Raw genomic sequence first — 25127 nt, 5'->3', positions numbered from 1 at the left:
ACTTCAAAATCTAGACATCTGCAACAAGCTGTCTTCTCAATTTTGTGAAAAAAAAAAACAAAACAAAACACCAAAATAACCCCCTAATGTTTAACAAACTAATATTCAGGGAAATATTAAAAGGGACTTCAAAAAGATTGCAATGAGAACAGAGTAACTTTTTCCCCTTCCCTTGGAAGAAAGGGACTCACAGCTGTGCAGCAAAATCCAAAGGAGAACAGGTTTCTTTTACCAAGCAGACCAGCAAACAAGTGATAGGGTTGTTCTGACAGTGCTTTTAATCAATCACACAGCAGTCCTTGGAGTACCTTAGTTTCATAGAGCTGGTGCAATCTCCCTTTTTCCTGAGAAAGCTGTTTGATTTTATTTGTAAGCTTTTCTATTTCTTTGTTTGCATCTCTGAGTCTCCTCTCCAGGACCTCCTTTTCCTTTCGGAGGTCGAGGGCCTCCTTCTCCCCCCGGACGTATTTCATCACCATCGTCTCCTTCTCATGGCGAGCCTCCTCACACTTCTTGTTTGCCTTCAAAAATACCAGAACACAGTGAATCAAACCTTGTATTTCATAATTAACTGCATGCTCAGTATTGCAGTATAACAGGCAATAACAAGGCAAGACTCAAAAGCTCCAGTTTGACACAGACTCACATTCAATCCCCTTCAGCACTGAAATTTCTCCTACTCCTAACAAATACATATCTAAGCAGCTGCATCCTCACAGCTGAACATCTCAAATGAGTTATCAATACATTAGTGATTTCTTGTTTAGAAGGAAAGAAGTATAAAGTTTAGGAACAAAATAATTTTGCAAATACTCAGTACTGGTACTCTGTCTTCCTTCATCCACATACCAACAGCACAATCATTATCCATGGCTTATTTTTCAGTTGTCTTCCTTTTAGTGGCAACTTTTACAGCTTCCCCCCACCCCAGCACTAACAAGTTCTGCTTCATGTTAGGAAAAAAAAAAGTAAAATCAGTCACTAAGCTTTCGAGTACAGAGCCACAGAGCTTTAGAGTAGAGAAAATACTTGGCATAATATGATATTAAAAAGGAAAAAAAATCCCAGATTTCAGTAATACGTGAAGAAAAAAATAAGAGCTTTGTGCTGGAATTGAGAAAAATATTAATTTTCTGACAGCCTGACTGAAAAAAGCTACTGTCAGTTTTTAGCTCCTTTTGAATCAAGTTCAGCACACAGGTAAAGAAAATGAGATTTACTTGAGGGCTGAATTCAATACATATAAAAAGAGGTATTTTTAAAAAGAGTTATCAGGCACACTGAAGCATTAACAGCTATTTGAAAATTCACTGCTGACAGTTACCAAAAATGCCTATATAAATGCACACTAAGAGTTCCAGTTTTGGAAAATTTTGTCTTACAGCAATTCAATATATTTCCTACAAGAACCAAGTTTGTTCAATAATGTAGATGCTCAACAGTTTAAGTTTTTCCACATTACCTGTTCCATTCGAAAGGCCATCTCTTTATGCAACTGTTGAATAGTATTTTTGGCTGCTGCATCTTGAGTTACAAGTCTGTCTTTGCTAGCTTTCAGCTCTTTATTAAGCTCTTCTATTCTTGCTTCCAGCTAAAATACAACATCATGATATAATTATAGGGAAAATAACTCTTTGATCATGTTTTATACAGGCAGGTATATTTCATATATTCAAAATTAGATGCTTCAACAGATATTTACCTGCATTTTACACTTGTCAAGCTGCAATCAACCCATATCAACATCTAGCTTTGCATGACTAGTAAAAGCATGAAAGATGTCGATTCTCATCTTCAGTGAGAGTGAAGATGCTTCAATTCAAAGTAAAATGCAATGCACAGTAATTTACTACACAAAATAACAGACTGACAGTAATGTTGAGCTGCCAGAGCAAGCTGGCTGCTAGCTGAGGTTGCTTCACCTTCCACCCTTTTGTTCCCATCCTTGTGCCATACCCTTCACCATGCCAGCAAAGCAGCCATGCATCCATACTGAACTGGAAATTAATTCATTGAAAAAATCACTCAGCAAATAAAGATGAGTTTAGTCACCGAGCTGGCACTTTTTTTAGCCACTAGTGAAGCGAGTCAGAGACCTGATCCAGCTGAAGAATAATCCCCAGTGTTAACTGGAACACTTCCCAGAGTGTGTTCCCTGCCAAGTCATGCAAGTCCAGCAGGAGTAGCACGGTGGCTGCAAAGGTTGTGACACTGCCCAAACATTGTTCAAACTGTGCCTCTCCTCTTGTCCCAGGGGAAAGCCAACTCACCAGGTTAGGAGGTTTTGTTTGCTTTGGGGGAGAAGGGGCAGGAGCTGAGGATCAGTACTGTAAATTCTGCAATCCCAAGCTGCTGTGTAAGAGGCAAGAACCTCTTTGTTCTGTTTTTTCTTTTTTTTTTTTGGTTCTGTTACCACACCATGACTTGACCACACTCTGCTCAGCTTTGCAAATGCATCATTTGCCAGAGAAAAAGCTTCACATATACAAGGCAGGTACAAGTTGTTTAGAGCTGGGAGTGCAGCCAAGCTTTCATTTTCATACATAAAAGTTACCATAAAGCACTAATACAGAAATTCTAACAATAAAACACTACCTTCACAAATGAAAAAAATGTAAGTGTTTCACTGCAATGTCTCTTACAGCCCCAGGTGCTATCAAACAGCCTATAAAACTACTGCAGTCTAAAAAAATAATTTCTGAAGTCACTTGCAAGCTTATTTGTAGTATCACAAACACCCTGACAAATACTTTTTTTCAGAATGGAATAAAGCAACTGCTGCATGACAGAGCTTCATGAAATCATACATGACTCATGACAGAGCTATCACAGAAACACAGACAAGAAAGAATGAGGGAGCTGCTCATACTGGTTTATTCAGGCACAAGCAATTCCAATTTGTGGCCTAAAAATAACATTTTTCAATTCAATTTTCAATCACATCATGGATTTTCAAATATTCTGTGAAATCAACCATGAATATATGAATATATTCCTCTGGAATACTTCAAGCCTGACACCCTATTCAGTGAACAGATTTCTGTGTGATGCAGACACCAAGAAAGAAACCTGACAATCAGGATAGTCACCAGCACTTGGACAAACAGAAATTAGCATTTTAAATGTTTCTCTTGCCAGATTTCCAAGATACAACCTGTAGTAAGTTTATAAAGCTGGCCAGCCAGCTGCAGGGACATCAGGTAGCAGACAAGAAGTGACACCTGGTGAGAAACCTTTTCCTCCCACACTAAAACCAGCCTACACCATGCACACACCACGGTCCTCCTTGGCCTGCTGAGGTTCTAACAATCCCCTGAGAAAAAGCCTGTATTTAGTAGCTGCTACTACCAGATACAGAACACTTAAGGGATGTGAATCCACAAAGTTGGCTTATCCAAATTCACTAAAGGTTTTTAGACAATTTATTGGAATACAAGAGTAGATTTATAATCTTAAAAAGCTTGGGATAATAAGCATGGGCATCCTCATCCTCACCTTCTCTGTGCTACCAGGGATGATGTACTGTTCAACAGTGGCAACAGTGACATTATACACAGGTGAAATACTAACCAGCACTTCTGCTTTGTTATCTGTACCTGTTTAATAATGCTGAGGTGCTGTTTTTCTGTTTCTGTTCGTTTTTTCAGTTCATCTTTTAAGTTGTCCTTTTCTGAGCAAATTTCCAAAATCAGTTCCTGATGCTTTTTATTTTCTTTAATTAATCTGTAAAGTAAAAAAAAAAAAAAAAAAAAATAAAAATTAAAAACAAGGTAGATCAGAACTAGGGTTTTTTGCTTGCTTGTTTTCAATCTTGAGATACATGGTTTTCGCTCTTCGATCTGCAAGTTTTACTGGAAGCCAGAAATCCTAAAAAGTCCATGAAAGCCTTAAAAAAAAAAAAGTGCATGTGGAACTTAATTCCAAAACAGCAAGCAGCCACCTCCTTGTGAGGAAACTGCTTGTTTCCAGCATTTTAGGGTTGTTGTGGGTCCATAATAACATGGGACATTTGGTAACCCCACGAAACTACAGAACTGTAAATGTTAGTAATTTTAAGGTAATGTAAGACAGTAACTTCCAGTCAGATAGTCTCACCAGCCATTTATCTGAAAAGAGAAGTTTTATTAAATTCATGGATTTCTCAGAGTATCCATGGAATTTCACAACCTGGTAAGAAACAATTCTGAGTTTTAAGTCCTAAGCAGGTAACAGGTATCCGTGCCCAGACTCCTCACAAAGTTCAATTTTTAGCAATAGTTCCAGTTAAGCTGTTTGAAGCCAACACAGACCTAGTTTGAATTCTAGCATAAAATTCAGAAGTTACATTGCCAGAACTGCTGAATAAACAATCTCAAATGTATTTACATGTTTGCAGACACTATTACATGGTGGGTATTTTAGGGCACCAAATGCATGAATTTGTGGGAGGCATGCATTTACCTGAAAAAGATACTTAAATATCCCTTTTAAAAAAAAACTCTGAACAAACTAGTCTCCTAAATTATAAGGAATTCACAACCATCAGTTACAGAGAGCTTAGCACTTGTGACCTTTTTAATCTATTAATGAATATTCCAGGATTACAAATTCTCAATTCACACCAGAGCTCCTCTGGCTATTTCCAGATGATGTTACAAGAAATTCTCCTTATCGTAAAGGGACAAAACAAACACAACCCAGAATAACCTTTGACCAAACACAAAATGTTTCACAGCAGTTTCACTCTTGAGGTGAGTCCCCAAGTGTCAAATGGTTGCCAAATAAAGACATGTTTTTACATAAACTGGTCCATGGCTGAAAACGCTGCCCTGCCTCTGAGTTTACCAGGAATGAGTAAAACTCTTTACCCCACAATCTCCTGGAATTACCCCTCTCTACACACCCACCATTTCAGATTCTCACTCCTCCTCTGTAACTTCTGAGTGTCTAACTGTGCATTCTTGAGCTTTCCTGTCATCAACTAGCTTTCCTCACATGGATGGTTCCTGTCAGAGGTTAACTGGTGAAGTGCAAGAGAATACTCTCCCTACTGGGACTCTCTCCCTCTATCTGGTTTCCCTTCCTTTGATGTTCTCCTGTACCATGGTATTGGAGAGCCTTACATGAAAAGTAGTCACTCACTTCCAGCTCTGCAAAAAGGAATAAATATTAAGTTAGTGGCTACATTTTGTTAGCAAAAAAACATGTTTAAAGAGGTAACAAAGTATTAAACACCAAGTAAGGAATCATGAAATCAAGCAATGAACTGGCATTTGATGAACAGAAATATTCATGTTGAATACTGCCTGGTAGAACTATAAAGCCCAGTTCATTACAGCAACAACACTTACAAGTCATGCATTTCAGAAGTCTTTCCATAAAATGTGCAAAGAGTTTATCTATATATGAAACTTCCAACTCAAACAATACTCTCATCTGATGAATAACTTTGCTGGATGACGACAGGAGATTGAATACTACTTGAGAAAGAAACATGCAATTTTGAACATGAATAAAATGCCCATTGTGGGAGTTAGTACTTTCAAAGATTAATTTCTCCACAGACACATAAGGACTGAATGAATCCTGGACTATTTTTAAATCTCCATTACTGCTGCAGTATTTAAGTAATTCTAGACATTGGCAAGCAACTCAATGACACAGTTGGGTATTCAGCTCCTGCCAAATCCTGCAAGAATTCAGACATCTAAGCACACACTTTTGTTTACATGTAGCACAAGTAAAAATGATTCCTCACTTAAAAAACAATTTTAAAAGCTCATTAACTATCCTCATACCAACCTGAGACAACTTGCTTCATACCAAATGCTGTATGCAGGTGCACACAACGTGCAGCCAAAATTGTTCAGCACACACTTCCAACTGTGATGCACATACTCAAATACTCACTTTGTAATAGTTTGCTCTTGCTGCAGATATTTATCTTGTACACATTTTTCAAACACAGCCAAGGCACGTTCACCCTTCTGCACACCATTGGGGAGCTTTGGTTCCTTTGAAAAATCTGTGGATAAGAGTTCAGACTCTATTTCCTTTAGTAAATCCTCCTGTGAGGAAGTCTGATGTATTGTGGAAATAAGCTTCTTTGTGCAGTCTGTGTCGTAAGGGCTTTCTGAATAGATTTTATCACTCGATTTTTTCACGAAGTCAGATTCCTCCCTTAGATCCTGTAATATTTCCATTAATGATTGTTCTGTCTGGTTAGTTTTTGGATCGTGTCGTTCAAGTTCTTCACTAGGGACATGTTCTGGTTTTGTGGAGCCTTCTGCCTTTCTTTCACAGTGGGCATTGGCAGAGGGGTCTGCCCCTCCACACTGCTGCTGTCCTTCTGCTGGGGCCCCATTGGTGCTGATGCCAACAGCTGCTGCATCCTGATCTGAGGGCAATGAACTCAATTCCCTTTCCAAGACACCGGCATCACTTCCAGTGCAACTGTTGCTTGGGCACTCCTCCATTCCAGGTGTTTTATCAGCCTCCTCATTATCTGGGGACTTGAAAGAGGAATCATCTGACAGGTTGGTTGGCTCCAATGTGCTCTGCATTTCTGGTAAATATTCCTCCATAATCTTCCTTTGGAAATCTAGATGGAGAATTCATATTACAACATATTGTATACAACAGCAAAAGAGATTGAGATAGGGGAAATAAGGGCTACTAGAAAGTAAAATTAAAAGTGCAAAAATATATAGATACATATTATACAGAGTTTGATGACCTTTCAGCCCAACTTTTAAGTAAATTCTCCAAAATATAAAGTTTTTCTAAGTGAAGGTGAGAAATCAGGGATAGTAAACAGGAAGCAGAGAGATAGTAAATGCAAAGACAATAAAAAAGGAGAACTTAATAGAACTAATAAGTCTATCATTTAAATCCACAAAAATTCCAAGTGATTGCTTCTAAGAAATACTTCATGACAATAAATAACCCAAAAGAATTAAGCATTCAGGGCCTTACACTTTTCACTTCCCTACATGACTTGAAAGCAACGATGTCTTGACTTACTCATTTTTACAACATAGGATGACTCCCTGTTGCAGCCAGAATATTCAATTTCCTTACTGTCATGTCCTCACTGAGCACCCATACAGTAAAATGCATCTGTACCCAGGAAAAAAAGAGAAGGGGCTGGGGGAGGATGGGGGTGAGATTCTTTTTCCCATCTGTTTTCAAGCAATCACAATCCCCTGTGGAAGAGCACAGATGGTCTGTGGCAGATCTGCTCTCTCAAGCAGTAGCTTGCAGAGCAAGGACTTAAAAAGCTCAGTAGAAGCTCTCTAGAAGCACTAGAAGGACAACATATTGGGATCCAAAAAGCCTAAATAATTATGGAAGAGCCTGGGTATAATACTATATCTTCTTTTTTCAGGAACCCCAGATGGTCCTGTATCTGAAAAGACTACTGGCATTTTTAGCGAGCACAGGAAGCCCTTACTTCCATTAGGAGAAATTCATTACCGCAGTCCTAACTTTTATATGCAACCCTACCCTCCTATATCAGGTAATTTAGCCTATTTATAAACAAGGCAAATTTTTAATTTATAATTTCTTCTCTGCTATTCCAAGAGCTATCTCAAAGGAAGTGTGTACTTGCCATATCAAGCTTGTTTCCATCCTTACTTTCTGACTTGTTCAGCTCTCCCTTACATAGCCACAACCATCTGAGCCACTCAGGTACTTGCTCCATGCTCCTCCCTCTGCCTCAGCCTGAAAGGAAATCCCTTTGTGCTCTTTGGCTTCTCTCCACTCCCCAGAGTGCTGCCTTATTAACCAACACTTCCTACTGAGGCTCACACTGTTAAAACAGAGGGGTTTATGAATCCCATTATACCTGTCACCAACTGCTACCACTGTCACCTTTCACTGCTAGGTACATAAAGCAGATCCAGGTCTTTCTACCAGGAAATTCCACAAAACTCCTCCCACCAGTACCTGAAACCTTCAGCTGGGCAACAACTGGCATATAATGAGCAAGAGGGGAGCACATGGAAAACAGAGCATTCAGTTCAGAATCACAACTGACGAAGAGTCACAAATGAGCGAATGAGAATCACGTATTTTTTAAATAACAAGCAAACAAGTTTTCCTTTTTTGGTTTCTGAACAAAAAAAAAAAAATCCTCAATGCTACAGCCTCTAACCCAGTACAAACCAGAATACAGGTGGTAAGGAAGAGGCACAAACGATCACAGAGATGGGGAATGAGAGAGTCTATACAATGTGACAAGGATTCCTCATTCTACAAACAGATTTTCTCTGGCATTAATAAAATCCCTGATTACCCTTTACTTCAATACATTTATGTTTAGGTCAACACTGAAACCAGAAAATCCCACCGCTTGGTTTGTGCAGTCCAAACAAATTCTCTTTTGGAACCCATCTACCCTTTGATAACCTCTGCTAGCAATAAAAGTTCACAATGTACTGCTGTTATTCCTCAAACAAAGCAAACTCAACCGCCAGTCTCAATGTGAAAGTAAAAGTGAATATAACCTCAAGAAAAAGTACTCATTTCGATAGTAACAGAACACATTAGCTCCTACTTCATTAAAATGCTGTTAAAAACCAATGCTTTCAGACTAGTGCACTTTCAACAATCAATAACCATAAGATAATTTGCAAAAGATGCAGTTAAGACGGAAGAAAAATTCACCTTCTAGTATCTGTTCCCTCTTGTCAAAAGTAGTTTATAATCCACACACTCAGCTGTAAAAGATACAGCATTAGCATAAAGCTGAGGAACTGTTTTTTTTCTCTAGTAGTTACTCCAGTCCAAGTTCTTGATGATGCTTTCTCTGGAATGACCAGAGGAGTGTTTTTATGTGATTTTAAGCCCTTTTTAAAGTACCTTCTGAAGTGCTACAGAACCTCCAAAATGTGCAGTTGTTTGATGCACTACTGCCTCAAACTCAGTTTTGAATGCCCAGCTGCTGCAATTCACCTTAACCACAAGTAAAGGAGTGGTAAAATCAGACACATGAACTTCCATGTTGGTTGTTACATGTAAAATTTCCGGTCCAGACAGCAAACTCGAGGGTATTTATCTCCACATGGAAGCAACAAGTGAAAAATACAGCCCTGTTAAGAGAGTGCATTAGGAAGGTCACCAAGTTTTCTTTTTATTGTGTTACTTCCTTCTGTACATAATACTGTGAATTAGTAGTACAAAGACTAATCTACATGGAAGCAGAAACAATTATTTGCACAACTCAGTCACAGAAAAAAACCCACCACTGAATCCATAGCCATAATAACTTAGTTATTATTAATCATAAATAAAGTGTAGGTTTTATATCAAAAGCATGAGGAATTTGAGTAATGATTATACAAATCAGTTAAAGCAAGAAAAGCAAATTATGATGATTCAGTGTTCCCTGCAGACCTACTTTAATTTTCAGTGGTAGCTAGAATATCATTTACCACATTAAGTTCACAGTCTTTATGATTCCAACAGACAGGATTTAGCCTTATCTGCCCAAATCTACCTGCACCTACTCATGACATACATCGATATTTCCCCCCTATTGTCACTGAATAATATTAGCTTTTACATTCTAATTACTAACTCTTAAAAATTAAATAATTGATAACAGGATCACAGTTTATTTTCACACCAGAAATGTCCAGACAAAGAACTCATGTGGAACAGCTGTCAATGCAAATTCATACTGATAGTCAAATGTCTCTTGAACATTCAAAGTTTATTCTGCCTACCTCAGGCAACTGAATGTAACAGACACTTCCCATATAATGCCAGAGACCCAAAACTGCAATGATGTCACTAAAGAAAAGGCTCATGGCTTGTAAGCAAAACATTTTGTGTGATAAAAGAATCAATATTGCCAGTCTAGCAGTAGCCAGTTGAGATGAACATGCTAATATTTGATTGCTGCACATCAAATATACAAATCCATCAAGCTCCAGACAATATTTGGACACCACCTGATAGGAGCTCCACACCTTTCCAGGTATAATATCTATCTTGTATTACTCTAATCACTCTTACAAGTTACTGTTTCAAAATCAGGGATGTACTAAGGTTATGTATACTGCCTTAAAAAACCAAAATAGTTTAGTGTCTCTTATGATGTCTTCAGAAGGCATAAAAAACAATCAGAAAAAGCAAATCTTGAGTGAAGCAAGTGAACTGGTTTATGTAATGATATGCTTAAACATCAAACAAGCACACAGTGTGTTGACTGACAGCAAAGTTCTGGGTTCTTGCAGTGTTTAACAAAGCTTCTACCTTCAACCAACTGCTCTGCTCCTTCCTTAGCCTAACAATCACCTCGACAACGGGGCAGAAGTGTGACGTTTGTCTCACTCCAAAGTGTGAGTCCCTTCTGCTGCCTGTGCCACAGCAGCTTCTCAAAGCAGTACTCGCAGTGGCCCAGCCCAAGCCTGCTTGCCCACATGCCATTAATGACTGCCATTCCTTTAGGGCAGCAGGTGAAAAGCTCTGTCACTGCCTTGTGACACTCCGTGCAGCTGTGACAGGACTCGCTGCCGTGACTGGACTCACACAACTGGTCTGACCAGTCATCATCCTCTGCTTTACAGCTCAGAATTAGTCTGACACTCGAACAGAGAGGAGGCAGCTGGCTGTGTTCTCCCCCAGTGCAGTGACACAAAGCCATGCAAGTGGAAATACATCAATTCAGATCCTGGTGATGAGAGCAGCAGGAATGAGGAACAGGAGACAGCTCAGCCACGTCTGCAAAACATCTCCCTACACATCACAATACAGCCAAGTTGTACCCTTCAAACCCAAAACTGCCTTTTATTTTTTTAACACCACTGTTTTTTCTCATTTTTCTTTGCATCTTTGAAGAACAGATGTGTTCTTCAAAGCTGCAAAGAGCATACATACTTTTCATCATTATTCACAAAACTAAGTTTAAATCTGCATCAGCACATATGATTTCCAAGTTCCAATGTAACATCTAAAATGAGTAAGTAGTTAAATAGTTGGACACACAATATTAAAGGCTGGTACTGGTAAGGGTTACAGGCATTTATCACACTACTTAAACTAAGATGTGCTTATCTGCCAAACTGCTGATAGCACAACTGACTGGAATCAGAGGCAGGGAGCAGAGAGCCTGCCAATGGAGTGTGTGAACAGCACACACAAATGTCTCCCAGGTATGTCAGGGAATGCAAAGACTCAGGAAATAGCAATTTTTTAATTCACTTTCTGTTGCACAACAGAAATATCTTCTATTAACTGCTAACCAAATGATAAAAATGAAAACAAATATGAGTCATTTAAGCTCTTCAAGGAAATATCTGACACAATCAAATTATTGATGATCCTGGGAGAACATAAAAAAAATCTCAAAACACACTCCTGTAACATGCCAACAAAAGGAAGAAAAAAAGTATTTCCTGCAGCTACCTTCAGCAGCAGTCCAGAGAAGTTTATGCTGTAACAGCAAATTCTCACTTCAGAGTCCATCCACTGGCACCGAGAAAAGCAGTTTCTGTAACACTCAGTCCTCCTCTTTCCTCTGCTAAAAAGAATGTACACTCTTAACTTTTTAAGGAAGCTGTTGGCACCCTCATCCCTTGGTTGTTCATCCACTGCACTGGTTGAAAATCCTTCCCACCATGGCAGTACTGCTAATTCCAATTAGGAACACCACCTTCCCAGCTCCAGCCTGCTACCCAATGACTACAGGCCAATGCTGAGGTCCTGGTGTGTTTTAATTCAATATTATGCCATTTCAAACTGCCTGTCTGTTCAACTTTCCTATTGAAAGGCTTTTCCTAAGCAGATGCACTGCTAATGCTAGAATTTGACCCAAACTGTCAATACTTACATTGTAAATATTCAAGAAAGAGGAAACTATTTTGTTTCAGCCAATTTCAAAATACATGTGAGATGACAGCTAGGGAAACACATTAAATGGTAGCTATAGGAAACTGTCACTGAGGTGTGGTTTGTCTAGAAGACTTAACTAAAAAGAAGGGGAAAAAAGTGCCTTGTCACCTAGTAACTATCACAATGGGGCTTTTTACAACAAACAGATTAAAGAATGACAGAAGTGTGTGCCTCGGGTGGTTCTGTAAGCACACTTAAGGTCAAGGTCCTGAGAAACAAAAATCACTGCTTCAAGAGAAAAAAACACATTTATACTGCAAGGCCTAAACATTCTGGAGAGAGAAGGACAAAAAGGGCAGGAAGGAATAATGCTTCACGGATGTGTGCATATACAAAACCTTGCTCAATCCAGGCTTGAAATGAAAGTGAAGAGCATTGAGATAAGTGACTCTGAGGCACAAAACCTTCTGAAAGGGAAATAATAAGAACTTAATACAGCAAATGCAGTTTACCGGACACCAGACACATTCAACTACACATTACATAATATAATGGCCAGTAGCATTGAACTATTTTAGCTCCTTTCAACAAGAAAGGCTTTTGCATCATCTTTGGGCAGATGTTTGCCACACCTGGCTGTGCTCCTAAGAAAGGCCTTATAGCACTATCACTGATGAAGAGGGAATCATCTACTCTCCTAAAAGGTACATGTGCAATCCATAATATTGTGAAAAAGCAGTTCTTACATCAGGTCAGACCATATATGCTCTTTACCTCTGGATATGTAAAAAACATCCAGACAGGTTTTATAGGATATGAAACAAGCTCATTTTTAAACAGAAGTACTAGGTAGCTTTCCTCTTTCCATTTCATACTGGTCACAGCAGAGTACTCAAATTTCCTTTAGTAATAGACTAAAGTCTCAAAACTACTCAAAGCTGCCATAGAGTTGTGATGCATTTGAGAGAGCAGGTGGGGGACAAGGAAAGGAGTGATGCAGTGCTCCATCAGTCACAGGCAGAGGACTCCCACACTCAGCAGTGCCCCATAAGGACCATGACACAGCCTGGCAAGCAGCTCAGTTACAGAAAAACCTGGTGACACCAACACAAGCAGCCCCAATTCCCAGAAGCCCCTACTGCTCCTATACTGATGCCACCTCAGGATGCAGAGCTGCTCAGTCACTGCAGTGTGTGCTGTAAACTTGCTAAGGAATCACTGCACACCTCTAAACGAAGTCCATGTATTTACAGGAAAAACATACCTTGAAACTGCTTCAGTGCAATTCTTTTAATGCTGTAATTTGTGATCCATACTTCCTGGTTCAAGAACTGGATTACAATTCACAAAATTGCTGCTGTTACTCTTTATTTTGTTTTCCAAGATGGCACATTCTGAAGATAAGTTCCACTGGAAATTCATCATTAAAATCCAAGCAAATATCCTTAAGCAGTCATCTCTTCAAATGCTCTGTAACACTCACTATCCCTCCACACTGGTTCTGTTTTCTGAACTGCAGTTCATGTTTAGTGTCCAGTGTCAGCAACCAGGAGAAGGGATGCTTATCCTCTGGAGAGTTTCTTATGGAGACAGTTAGAAAAGGGGTTTATTCTTAACATCCTCAGACTCCCCAGTGAGAGCAATGACTTCTTTTCCCTAGTACCACACCAAAAGACTGGACAGCAACACATAGCTCAAATAACCAGCTGTCTGTCCCAGGCACTGTTGCTGCTCTCTGTAACACATTCCAATGATTTTACAAACATCTCTGCTCTTTTCTGCGGCCTTCTCTCCAATTCCACCAAAAATCCCTGTTTATGGGTTTACAGAGATTTTTCTTTGCTAGCTGATCCCAGTGTTGTGGGAGCAAGAAGGGTAGATAGCTCCATTTTGATACTGAAGACACTGGATTCAGACACCTATGAATCACTCCTGTTTTGGTAAAACTGAATTCAGGAAAGCGGACATATAGTTTGCCTACATATATAGAAAGTTGTGGGGTTTCTCTCTGCATAGCCCTGTACTAGATGAACAGAAAATTCTACACTCTAGTTAAACCAGGTAGAAATGTAATGCTTTCACAGCAACTGCCCTGTTTGCTCACCTGCAAAAAACTTCAGAAACCAAAGCAGAGCACTGAAGCACCTGAAACTGTAGCTGGTCTAACGAGCTAACAGGAAATCTTCACTTTTATTACTCTGGCTTTCCAATCAAGAGGCCTGTCCATTGATACATGTTATAGCTGAAAAAATAAATATTTTTAACTTAGCTGTACAATCTTTGTCTGGAAGACAGATTTTTTTTTTTATTTTAATGAAAAGCATTATCCTAATAAAATTACAACTGCAAAGAAAAGATTTACTTTTTTCCCTGCATCACCCAATAGCAAATTAAAATGCAGCCACATGAATTTGCAAGAGGAAGTTATGTGCATTTTACAGCTACTTTGAAGACTTACACTTACACCTCAAGTCACATTGTAAATCACTCTCAAATTACTCCAGCCCTCAACTACCAGTTAAAGCTCTTAGCAACCTGCCCAGACACACCTGTGGACTGGACTCAGCTACAAATGAAACTTCCATTATGTCTTACAGTGTTCTGTCTCTTGATCTGTAAAAGCACTGGGAACAAGTAGTTCCCCATCTTAGCAACAACTTGGAGGTGAGCAGAGACTTCAGCTCTTTCTGCTGGAATGGAATCTAACATTTATTTCATATGCAAGCAAGGGCTGTCTTTTACTCAGTAATACTGAGCAGTGTTTCAAAACATACCTTTCTTCTGATTTTCAAAAATTCCTTCAAAGATCAGCAATGCCCTAAATCTATCCTGACACAGCAGTTTTACATTTAACCCTTGGAAGTTGTTATTCAACAGGAACTATGAATTTTAAAAGAAGGCTATTGTACATGCCAACTCAGAATCAATATATACTCTGCCATTTAAACTACTCTGTGTCCTATTCATTCACATAAAAGAATATATAATATTCAATTCCAATCCACAGACTGATTTTTAAACATGGTTCATTACAGTTAAGCAGAATCCAATCTTGGAAGCACCTCTCTTCATGTAAGCAGCTATTGAAGCTCATGAAGCAAAAACAAATACACAGCTTTACCAAAAGCACATTCATCATTTATAGTGCCATAATAGGTTGGTTCTTTTCCCAATCACTGCAGTACAGACTAAAGGCTCTGCTAAAGAGACATTTTATACTGCTTTACATTTCCACTCATGCATTAGAAGTGACATATGACTGAAATGTCAACAGTTAAAAGACTTTCGTGACAAAGCTCTGATGCTCATCAGAAGACCCCACTAAAAGCAAAAGCTGCACATGAGCACCATTTGAACAGTTCAGTAACAGACCCACTTCCCTATTGCAGGTTCCTGAGCAACAAAAAGAGAGTACAAGTGCTTTACCCAGGTCAAATTGCAAATTCAAGTGTTAATGTGAGATGCAGTATAATCCAGTGTAACACCGGAGATGGACTTTGTATTTCAAAGACTTAGTTAGGATTTACTGGCTGAAGAATACAGAAGAGAACAATGATTTGTAGAGTTTTCTTGACAAGCCACACATAGACAGACCAAGCAGCAACCTAATATAAAAAAAGCTTCACAAATGCCCCAGCATTCATTAGAAAGAACTAAACTTGTCTGAACAGTTTGTTCCACAAAGGTCTATTTGTCTCCTTTAGCTATCATGCTATAAAATATTCCACCGGAAACACAATCTTAGATGAATCACAACAGAAAAATAAAGTACTTTCTATGATCTTTAAAGACATTATTCTAAAAGTAACCATTAACAGTCAGACACCTGTTACAATCAGCTGCCATTTTAATTCAATTTCCAACCTATTACACTCAGGTAAGAGATGAACCTGTTAGACAGTATATGTGCTACCATGTGTATAATGACAACCCAACGAGATTGCTAAAGAATAATTTTGGGGTATGAAAACATTTCTAGCTTCTTACAAGTTGTGCTGTTCATTGCAAAACTCAAAATGCCTCTCTTCATGAACTTTTACACAATAATCATTGCTTAAGCAAACTAAAATGATTTTCCAAGTCAGTGCCAACCTTTGTCATTGCATCAGAACTCTTGGTAACAATTTTACATGACAATAAGACTAAAAACAAAATTGAAGAGAAAATTTTAGTTCGTTTAGCTCACTAATAATATTTTTACCTAAACTAATCTGGACAGACTGACCACACCTTTCTACTTGCTGGGTAAAGTTTTTGGTTTTTCTTTCCTAAGGCTATTTTTTCCATAGCTACTGTCTACTAGTCAACACAGTGATCAGCAAAACACACTTTCCTATTGTTTCCAGTTAATACCCAGCTTACCTGTGCTTTGCATGATATCTTTCCCAAGAACTCTGTCACAAACGGCTTTCTCAGACTAAGCATTACCTCACCAGGTAACACTGCAAAACAGGGAAGCTCAAGTACTAGAGATAACTCTGTTTTCAAATGAAGTTTGTTTTTTATTAAAAAAAAGGATTCTGCTAAAGAAGTTCTGGTTTACATAAGATAAAAAATGCAGCTTTACTGCATAGCAGCTGTGTAGAGAGACAAATAAAGGGTTTGAACTAAATTGAAAGGGACTGGGACAAAAAGGTCCAAAAAACCCAGGTATTTTACATAACCTAATGTGAGATGAATTTCAAAGTCCTTCTGGCTCCAGGTTTACATATTTGTTTACAATTCCACATCCAACATTAATCAGAGCAGCAAGCCACCCAAGTTACGAAACACACTAGGAGATGAACTGGACTGGAAAGCATCACACTGCCTAAGAAAAAGACAGGATTCTTAAGCTGACAAAGAGATGATGATGATCACCACTGCTTGTACTCCATACAAAAGAGGGTGGCCATGAGGTCTCACACACTCCCAGTTCTCCTGTATTTACAGACAGCACATATAGGAAGCAAAAGAAACACCAGAGTCCCACCCACACTAGGCATCCCAATATTAATTCACTTTTGCCCAAGATCAAATAAAAGTGGAAAAGCTAGCTGTACACTGGGACATGGAGTCCTCCAGCCCGGGCAGAACTTGACACAGCTTCTGACTCAACTCACACAAAAACCTGCTTTGATGCATGTGCTTGAAGGGAAGGAGTGGAACAGTGACTGTACACAGTGAGTGCTCGCAGGATTTCCTTGCTTTTATCAGTTTAACACTTCCACTGAATTATTCTTCTCAGGTGTGACTTCATTAAACACCAATGGCAGTGCCAGAGTGCAGAGCTCAGCACTTCTATAAATTCTTTGAACATGAGACAAGTACTTTAGAAGAAAAGATTTACTCAAACTTTGTATTTGCTTTCCTTTGCTTACATCACAAGTTAGATAGCTGAACAGAAATGTACAATTCCTTCAAGGCAGCACCAGGTTTTCTATCAAACTCATGCACATAGTTAATATTACAGTCATATTAACTCTATGTCTGGAGTCAACAGCACAACTCCAAAATAAAGTTCATCAGTTAAGGTTTAACAAGTGAGACTAGATTTGCTCCCATCATAACAGAAGTCATGGGGTAACCTTGAGAGTGTTATTTTTTGTCATAGGAGCCCCAACATTGGAAGCTCCTGTAGCGGGGGAAAACAACACATTAACAACAACATCCTTTTACTGTGAGCATCACACAAGGCTTGGATACTCCAGGGTTTACACACAGACTTGCAATCTTGTGTGTATCTTCAGAACAGAACAACTCTTTCTCTTCCAAGTCAATAAAATGAGTCTCTACTTCAGCAACCAATGAAAGCAAAGCCAGCAACAGCACTACTGTGACCTTGTAGGTTCTAGCACCCTGCCTTTAGCTGTGCTTACAACAAGGCCAGGAGCAGCTCTGTCCTTACTAGAACCCTGGTTGCATTCCCCTTCTGACACTGATAACATCACCTGTGCAAAGAAGAATGTCTTAAGGGAGGGGAAGAAATCAAATTTATGACTGAGTACACAACCTGGCCAAAGCACACATTCTATGACAGGTCCTCTACACCTATAACAGAGCCGTAACTCTTGTTCACACTTCACAAGGCAGAGCTCTGGCACACCTTCTTACAAACCTGTAGTGTCATGGCATGGGCAAGACATGGATCTTGGCATATTTGGCACTGCAGATTGCAGCATGTTTGCTTTTCTATGTCTCTTTTCAAATGTTGTTTCAAGAACATGCAAAAGGCTGTAAAATTCAGCCATGGAATTACTGTCTGTATGGTCATTACACACTGAAAAACAGCAACTGTTTTTAAATCTGACTTTCCTAGAGTTTCTCCAGTATCCCTGGAAACAAGAATGTAGACATTTCAATCCTTTAAGGACGTGAAAAAGTCAACTGTGAGCTCAACAGAAGACTGATTTCTGTTAATTAATCTAAGAGGTAGTATTACAGACAATATTAATACAGTATCAGTATTCTATGTACTTCTTGAAATTAGGGTCATGATTTTCCCTTTTATTCTGACACTGATTTGTTTCTGATGGGATTTTATTTTCACCCTCAATTTGAGGCAGCAGGATCTAGCAGGGTCTTGGACTATGACTTGTAGGTAAGCATTATCCACGAGGCTAGCCAATATTGTCTTTAGCAATTGGAAAATAAGTTCACAACAAGTCAGCCCAGAACTAAGTACAGGATATTGCTTCCTGGAGCCCACATCTACTAATTTAACATGCCTAATAACACCATTAAATGCAGAAAAACATTGCCTTTCTATTTTTAATAGCTCTTTTAAAAGCCAGCTTCAGGAAATTCAGTATTAACTTCAGGTAGCATTAAGCAACAGAGCTGCTAATTAGGACCAAATTAACCACACTCTGTATTTGGTTCTTCAGCCCTTTTCTCAACAGTCTGAAGCAGTGAACCTCACAATGCCAAGAGGTATCTGTCAATTCCAAATCGAGTCTTATAAAATGATACTGTTTTAAAACCAGACAAGAATTGATGACTAATGATTTTCAGAAAAATAAGAGCTCAAAGGCAATATAGAACGAGTTGTATATAAAACAAATGACATTTCAAATGTCATCTGACATTCTCCTGAACCATCTTCATGCTTTCAGTTTCTCATATCTCCAGTGCTTAACCATCTCCTCCCTAAAGTCAATGTCAATATAAGCATTCAGAGCAGCCAGTGATTACACCTCCTTGCCCATAGAGAAACACAGCTGTGGCTCACAGTTTCAACAATTTCCTTGTACATATGGGGACAGTGGCCATACCTGATTTTTAGTGTATTCTGTTTGCAACTTCTGAAAAGCAGCTCTACGAGAATATAAAGCAAAGCAACACTAAAGCCAGAATGCCATACTGCTCATCTTACACATAGATTTCTATTCCCTAAGAAATCCTCTTTCGGTCCGCACAGAGTCTCACTGAAGTATACATGTATCAGACTCACCTGCGCAGACTATGTTCCAGGAAAAGAGCCAGCCTACATCATAATCATTTTGCTGAAGTCATTTCAAACCTAAAAGGGCAAGCAGCTTTTACAAATACCGTCTGCAAAAACAAGGACACGTACCCTACCGCCAACACCGCAGCCGGCTCTACAAAATAACCTTCATAACAGTTGTTGGGATTTGTTATCTGGTTATTTACCCATACAGCAAAATCAGCACGCAGACAGTGAAACAGCACAACCTAATTAACACCGCGGAGAAGAAAGCTGTACAGAAACAAAGAGATTGCGAGCCAGCACAGGAGGCTGCGCTGCCCGCTCGGAGTCCGGACGGGAAGGTGCTGGTTGCTATGGCAGGAGCTCAGCCCTGGCCCTGCTGTCACCTCGCTCCCTCCTCCTGCGCCTCGCCCACGGCCCAGGCGCGACCTCTGCCAGCCCAGTGCCCCCACCTGCCCGGGGAGAGCCCCTCGCCGCCCGGGGAACCCTGCCTCCCTGCCGTCCTTCCCCCGCCCCCGCGCCCCCCAGGCTGTATCGCCCGCTGACAGTGAGGCGGATCAGCGGCGCCGCAGCCCCTCCCGAGCCCGCCGGGCAGCGCCCGTCCCGTCCCGTCCCGTGGAGCACCCTCGGCCGCCCCGCGCCGGCCCCTCGAGGAGCCCGGCAGAGCCCTCGCGGCTGGAGGACGGCGGCTCCGAGCCTCCACCCGCCCTGTCCGCCCGCGGTTGCTGAGGCACGGGCGCTCACCCGGTCGCTACTCGTGCGGCAGGAGCGGCGGCAGGAGCGGCGGCAGTGCGGCCATGGCGGGCACAGCGCGGACCCGCTCCCCGCCGGCCGCCGGCCCGGCGCGCTGACACATCAACAAAGATGGCGGCGGCGGGCGGGGCCGGCGGCGGGGCGGGACCGGGGCAGCCCCGGGCGGTGCGGCCGGCCCGGCCCGGCCCGGCCCAGCCCCGCGGGGGTCGCGGTGCCTGCGGTGCCTGCGGTGCCGATCGGGGCGGGCCGGGGGCGAGCGGGCGGTGGCGGCAGCCGCAGGGACCCGCAGGTGGAGCGGGACCATCCCGCCGCCTTCCCTCGCCCCGCGCTGCCGCCGCGGTCCTACCAAAGCCCGCGAGGCACTGACGGTGCTGAACGCCCCGAGCGCTGCATACGGGACACAGTGCTGTGCTGTTAGTGCGCTCTGCGCCACGGGGCGTTTGGGGTGCGCATTAGGAAGAATTTCTTCACAGGAAGGGTGATTAGACACCGGACGGACAGCCCAGAGAGGTGGTGGAGTCACTGTCTGTGCAGGTGTTTTAAGGAAAGCCTGATGTGGCACCGAGTGCCGTGCTCTGGGTCACAAGGTGGTGTTGGGTCATAGGTTGGACTCGATGATCCCAGAGGTGTTTTCCAATCTAATTGATTCTGTGATTTCACACAAGATATTTTTTCAATCTGGGTGCTTTGGGGTTTTTTTTTTTCCTCTTCTTATTTAAACATATGATTATGTTAAATAAGGGATCTCATGTCAAACATTCCATGGCACTATCTAAAACCACAGCCCAGAGCAGCTGCCTTACAGGAGGGATTCTTCAGCCCAGCAGTTTTCAGAGAGATGGTTACAAAGATGTCTCTCACTTTTGCAAGATCCAGTGCACATGTAATGACGAATAGAATCTTCTCCCTTAGTAAACAGCATCTCATTCTCCATAACCAAGCCCCGGACATTATTTCAAAACCCTCTGCACCCACATGCCAACGCAAGAGTCAATCCAGCAATGTTAATAAACAAGCTTCACTTAGCACTTGCTGGGACTTCATTCCTTACTCTGGTTGGATTAAAAAAATAATAAATAAATTGCTGGGCATCAAAAATCTGGACTACATTTCAGTGCTGGGATCAGCAGTTTTTCAGTGGAGCACAAAGCTTTTTGGAATCCAGAGCATGGAATAAATGCCGTTTTATTTAATAAAAAATAAATTGAAAAAATACCTTAGCAGACAAGCTGGTAAGTGAAAGCAGTTGTATTTGCTATAGCAGCTCAGCTAAAATGAGCACTGGCATCTCTCCTGCAGTAACATCTAAAACATTACAATAGAAAAGCAAGTTAGAATTATTGAATAATTCCATTTGGAAGGGACCTGGGTAAATTATCTAGTCCAATTCCCTACTCATAGCAAGGCTAACTTTGATGTTAGATCAGATTGTTACTTTATTTTGGCTAATTTATTTTTAGATACATATAAAAGCATACACATACCTACATGTATGAAATCATCACCTACCCAGTGATGATTTCTTCAGCTTGTTTCATGGATGACCTTCAAAGCAGAATGTGCTGCTTACTAACAAAGAGTTATTTCAGAGCAAGTTCTTTTTCTCCATATTCTTTCTAGGTATTTGGAATTTCAGAGCCACAACTGCAAATTTGGTCCTAGAAAATGCCCCTTGAAACCTGTTGTTTAACCCCTGGCCAACACAAAGCTGCTGGCTCACTCCCCTCTCAGCAGGGCAGCTGAGAGAACTGAAAGATTCAAACTTGTAGGTCAAGATAAAGACAGTTTAGTGTGACAGAAAATAAAATAATAATCATTATACTATATACAAACCCAGTGATGCACAATGCAGTTTTCACCACTTACTGACTGATGCCCAGACAGTTCCCAAACTGCAGCCCCTAGTCAGCTTTTCCTCAGTTTATGTACTGAGGATGATGCCATTTGGCATGGAAAAATCTTTGGCCAGCTGGGATCAGCTGTCCCAGCTGTGTTTCCCCTCCCACCCAGCTTCTTGGCAGGGTATGAGAAGCTGAAAAGTCCTTGACAATAGTGTAAACATTATTTAGAAATAACTAAAAGCATTAGTGTGTTATCAACATTGTTCCCATCCTAAATCCAAAGCACAGCTCTGTACCAGCTACTGGGAAGAAAATTAACTCTATCCCAGCCAAAACCAGGACAAAATGTTTTAACTAGTCCTTAAAAACAACAATGGGATCTTAGATAAAAACAATCTCTAAACCTTTCAGTGCCATCATAACTATAAATCGTTCAATGTCCATTATTTTGGGAAAGATGATGCTGCTTCAGGTAACTAAACAATGTCCTAGCCATCACCTCTAAAGCAGCAAAGGAGTCAGTAATATGAAGGCATATGTCTTTAAAAACATCAGTTGAAAGCACAAATAGAAGTAGGTTGCAGAGAACACCAGTGCCCTCAACTTTAACCTCCAAATAACACTTTAAAGGTAAGTGTCCAGCCCTTGCTTTATTCAAATTATGCTGTGCATTCCATCCTGCTAAAAATACATTAAAAATAAGGTGTGGAACAGAGATAAGTAAAAATTGTTTCTTTTCAGAAAGCAGTGCCATGCAACACTCAGTCGTTAATTGTCATGCAGCACAAGTCTAAGCTTTGCTTTCAGAAAGGTTCTTTGCTACTACTGCTGCTGTTCTGCAGTTCCCACAGCTGCTCTGTAACACAGTCACTTCAGTGCCCAAATGCTTCTTTTCTTACTTGGTCTTCTAGCTCTTTAAAGACAACTGCAGAGACATTAGTATACTCTGGCCCCAATCTTTTTAAGATTTATGCTTTTACCTTTCTGTACACTTTGTCTGCAGTCCCAGTGATATTACCTGTACGTGGTTTAGTGTGTTGCAACAGACCTGGCAGAATTTCATCTGATTTTTGCCTTTTATTCTGGACATTTTTTTTAGAGAAGGATTAAAATCAGGTTAAAAAAATAGAGCCGGTTGGTGAAGTTCTTCCTTAAAGGCAGAAGAAAAGGATCTTTTTGTACTCAGCTGGACTCCCCACAGCTCTAGTCCCACAGCTGACGCTGACAGTTCTGACTGCTATAATACCTGCACTTAAGCCAAATTTTCATCTGAAAAGTATCTTATCCCCAGGAGGCAGCCACAGATACTTAGGGAATGACAATGACAGGTCACAGAGAGTCCTTCCCCAAACCACTTGCATGCCTGTTAAATCAGAATGAATTACTGTACCTCTTGATTAGCCAGCCATAGCTCTTATTTGGCATGTACAGATGCTGAGGAAAACAATTCCTGAGTGAGAGAACTTACCATCTGAAAGACAGACAGTCCTACACAACAGACTTGTCTGCTGCAGACAAGCTCTGCATTGCAGAGGCAGAAGCAGAATTTGGCCCACATATTCAAAAGGTTGTAGTTCTGGCTTTTGGCTCATGCTTTGTTATATAAGAAAAAGGAAAGGAAGTGTTCAACTAATTGCTCAGTTTCCAGATGGCATTTGTTAGTTATCCAGAGTATTTCTATAGCTTTCCCAATGAAAGGGCTTACAAACCTATGTTTTTGCCTTCAGCTAAGAAGTGTTAGCAACTCCTCTTTAAGGGAGAAACAATGAGGTGGCTCAAACAGATGTGCTGAGTGATACTCCACACTCCTCTGAGACCATTGGTGTCAAAGAGCCACGTCTGGCACTGCTGAGGAGGAGCTGGCAGCAGCGTCCAGCTTGCCCAAATCCCATCTCCTGTATTTGTCAGAGGGCTGGTCTGTTGTAATGTAATTACTGTGGGCTGAATTGATTCCTGCATTTCACAGTGTGGCAAAATTACAAACAGAGTTATTATTTTCTTCATTGGGAATCCCTTTCATTGTGTAACTACTTTATTCTGGGCAAGCACAGTTTGCCAGGGGTCTTCAGGAAGCGCCATTCACAAATCCCCATCTTCCCTCCACGTGTCTGGTAAGGACAGCACCTCTGCTGAAGCTGCTTGCCACCACCATCACATCTGGTGAATCCCAAGTATGACTACAATCACTCAAGTGCTTTGAGTAAGTTACAATTGGAAAAAATTATTTTCATTATATGTTGCTTGGACTGTCCTTTATCAGCATGTAACACAGTGGTGCCTCAGCTGGTTCCCAGGCATTTAGATCCTAGAGGTAGTGACACATTGGTACAGTTTTTACAGAACCTACACAAAGGTAAGCACAAAGCTCTTGCTAACAACTGCAGGCAAGTCACTGCAGCCTGGTGCAGCCCCTGGGATGTTGTTCCTGATCAGCCTCCATGCTAAGAACAATCTCTTCAGTTACCTCTGACACTCAGTTACCCTCCAGGGACACCTGGATAGGCTGGAAGAGTGAGCTAACAAGAACCTTTTTAAGTTCAAGTTCAACAGGGTCAAGTGTAATGTCTTGCACCTAGAAAAATGTAATCCAGAAGCGCAGCACAGGCTGGTACCTGCCCATCTGAGAAGCAGCTCTGTGTAACAAGCAGTTGGTGGACAAACAGCTCATGTGAGGGAGCAGATGCTGCTGCAGCAAAGAAAGCCAACAGGATGCTGGGCTGCATCAACAAGGGCATCACCAGCACAGATAAAGAAGAATTTGCCCCACTCAGTGCTTGCCAGGCTGCACCTGAAATGCTGTGTTCACTTTTGGTCCCTGCTACACAACAGAGAGGCAGACAGGCTGGAGAGGGACCAGAGAAGAGCCACAAAGAACATCAAGGTTTGAGAAGCTTGACATAGAAAGAGCAGCTGAGAGAAATGGGCTTGCTCTGCTGTCAGAAGAGAAGGCTCAGGGGAGGCTTTATCTTCACATTCCAGTATTTAAAGGGTGGCTACAAAGAAGATGGAAATTCCTTTTTTTTAACATGTTCTCCCATGGAAAAGACAAAGGGTAATGCATACAAATCACTTCTGTGGAGATTCCAATTAGACACAGGAATAAAATGTTCACAATAAGAAAAATCAGCCATTGGAATAATCTCCCCAAGGTAGTGGTGGATTCCCCAACACTGGACAATTTTAAGATTCAGCTGGACAAAGTGCTGGGTCATCTTGTCCAGATGTTTTAAGCTACAAGGAAAGCCTAATAGTTTTGAGAGAGGTTTGAATGACAGAGAAATATT

At 41.0% G+C, this 25127-nt stretch overlaps 1 protein-coding gene across 3 annotated transcripts in view; it reads right to left on the bottom strand.

Annotated features, from left to right (window-relative positions):
* The window catches only part of CCDC186 (coiled-coil domain containing 186), a 35116-nt gene extending 15054 nt beyond the window's left edge, over positions 1 to 20062 (bottom strand). Inside the window, exons 1-5 of one of the 3 annotated variants that reach the window (XM_033065995.2) lie at positions 19994 to 20062; positions 5890 to 6580; positions 3597 to 3723; positions 1463 to 1591; positions 309 to 521 (exon numbers count right to left, since the gene is read on the bottom strand). In XM_033065995.2, the coding sequence (XP_032921886.1) occupies positions 309 to 521; positions 1463 to 1591; positions 3597 to 3723; positions 5890 to 6563 (1143 nt within the window). In that variant the 5' untranslated portion in view covers positions 6564 to 6580; positions 19994 to 20062. Of the gene's footprint in view, positions 1 to 308; positions 522 to 1462; positions 1592 to 3596; positions 3724 to 5889; positions 6581 to 7002; positions 7022 to 19252; positions 19303 to 19993 lie in introns of those variants that run through there. The other 2 variants (XM_033065996.2, XM_033065993.2) reach the window with 2 other exon arrangements.
* Between the last annotated feature and the right edge of the window lie 5065 nt (positions 20063 to 25127).

Source organism: Catharus ustulatus, chromosome 8 (genome assembly GCF_009819885.2).
Source record: "Catharus ustulatus isolate bCatUst1 chromosome 8, bCatUst1.pri.v2, whole genome shotgun sequence".
In the NCBI taxonomy this organism is placed as follows: Eukaryota; Metazoa; Chordata; class Aves; order Passeriformes; family Turdidae; genus Catharus; species Catharus ustulatus.
Note: the sequence above shows the minus strand (reverse complement) of the source record. Positions and strands in the feature narration are given on the sequence as shown.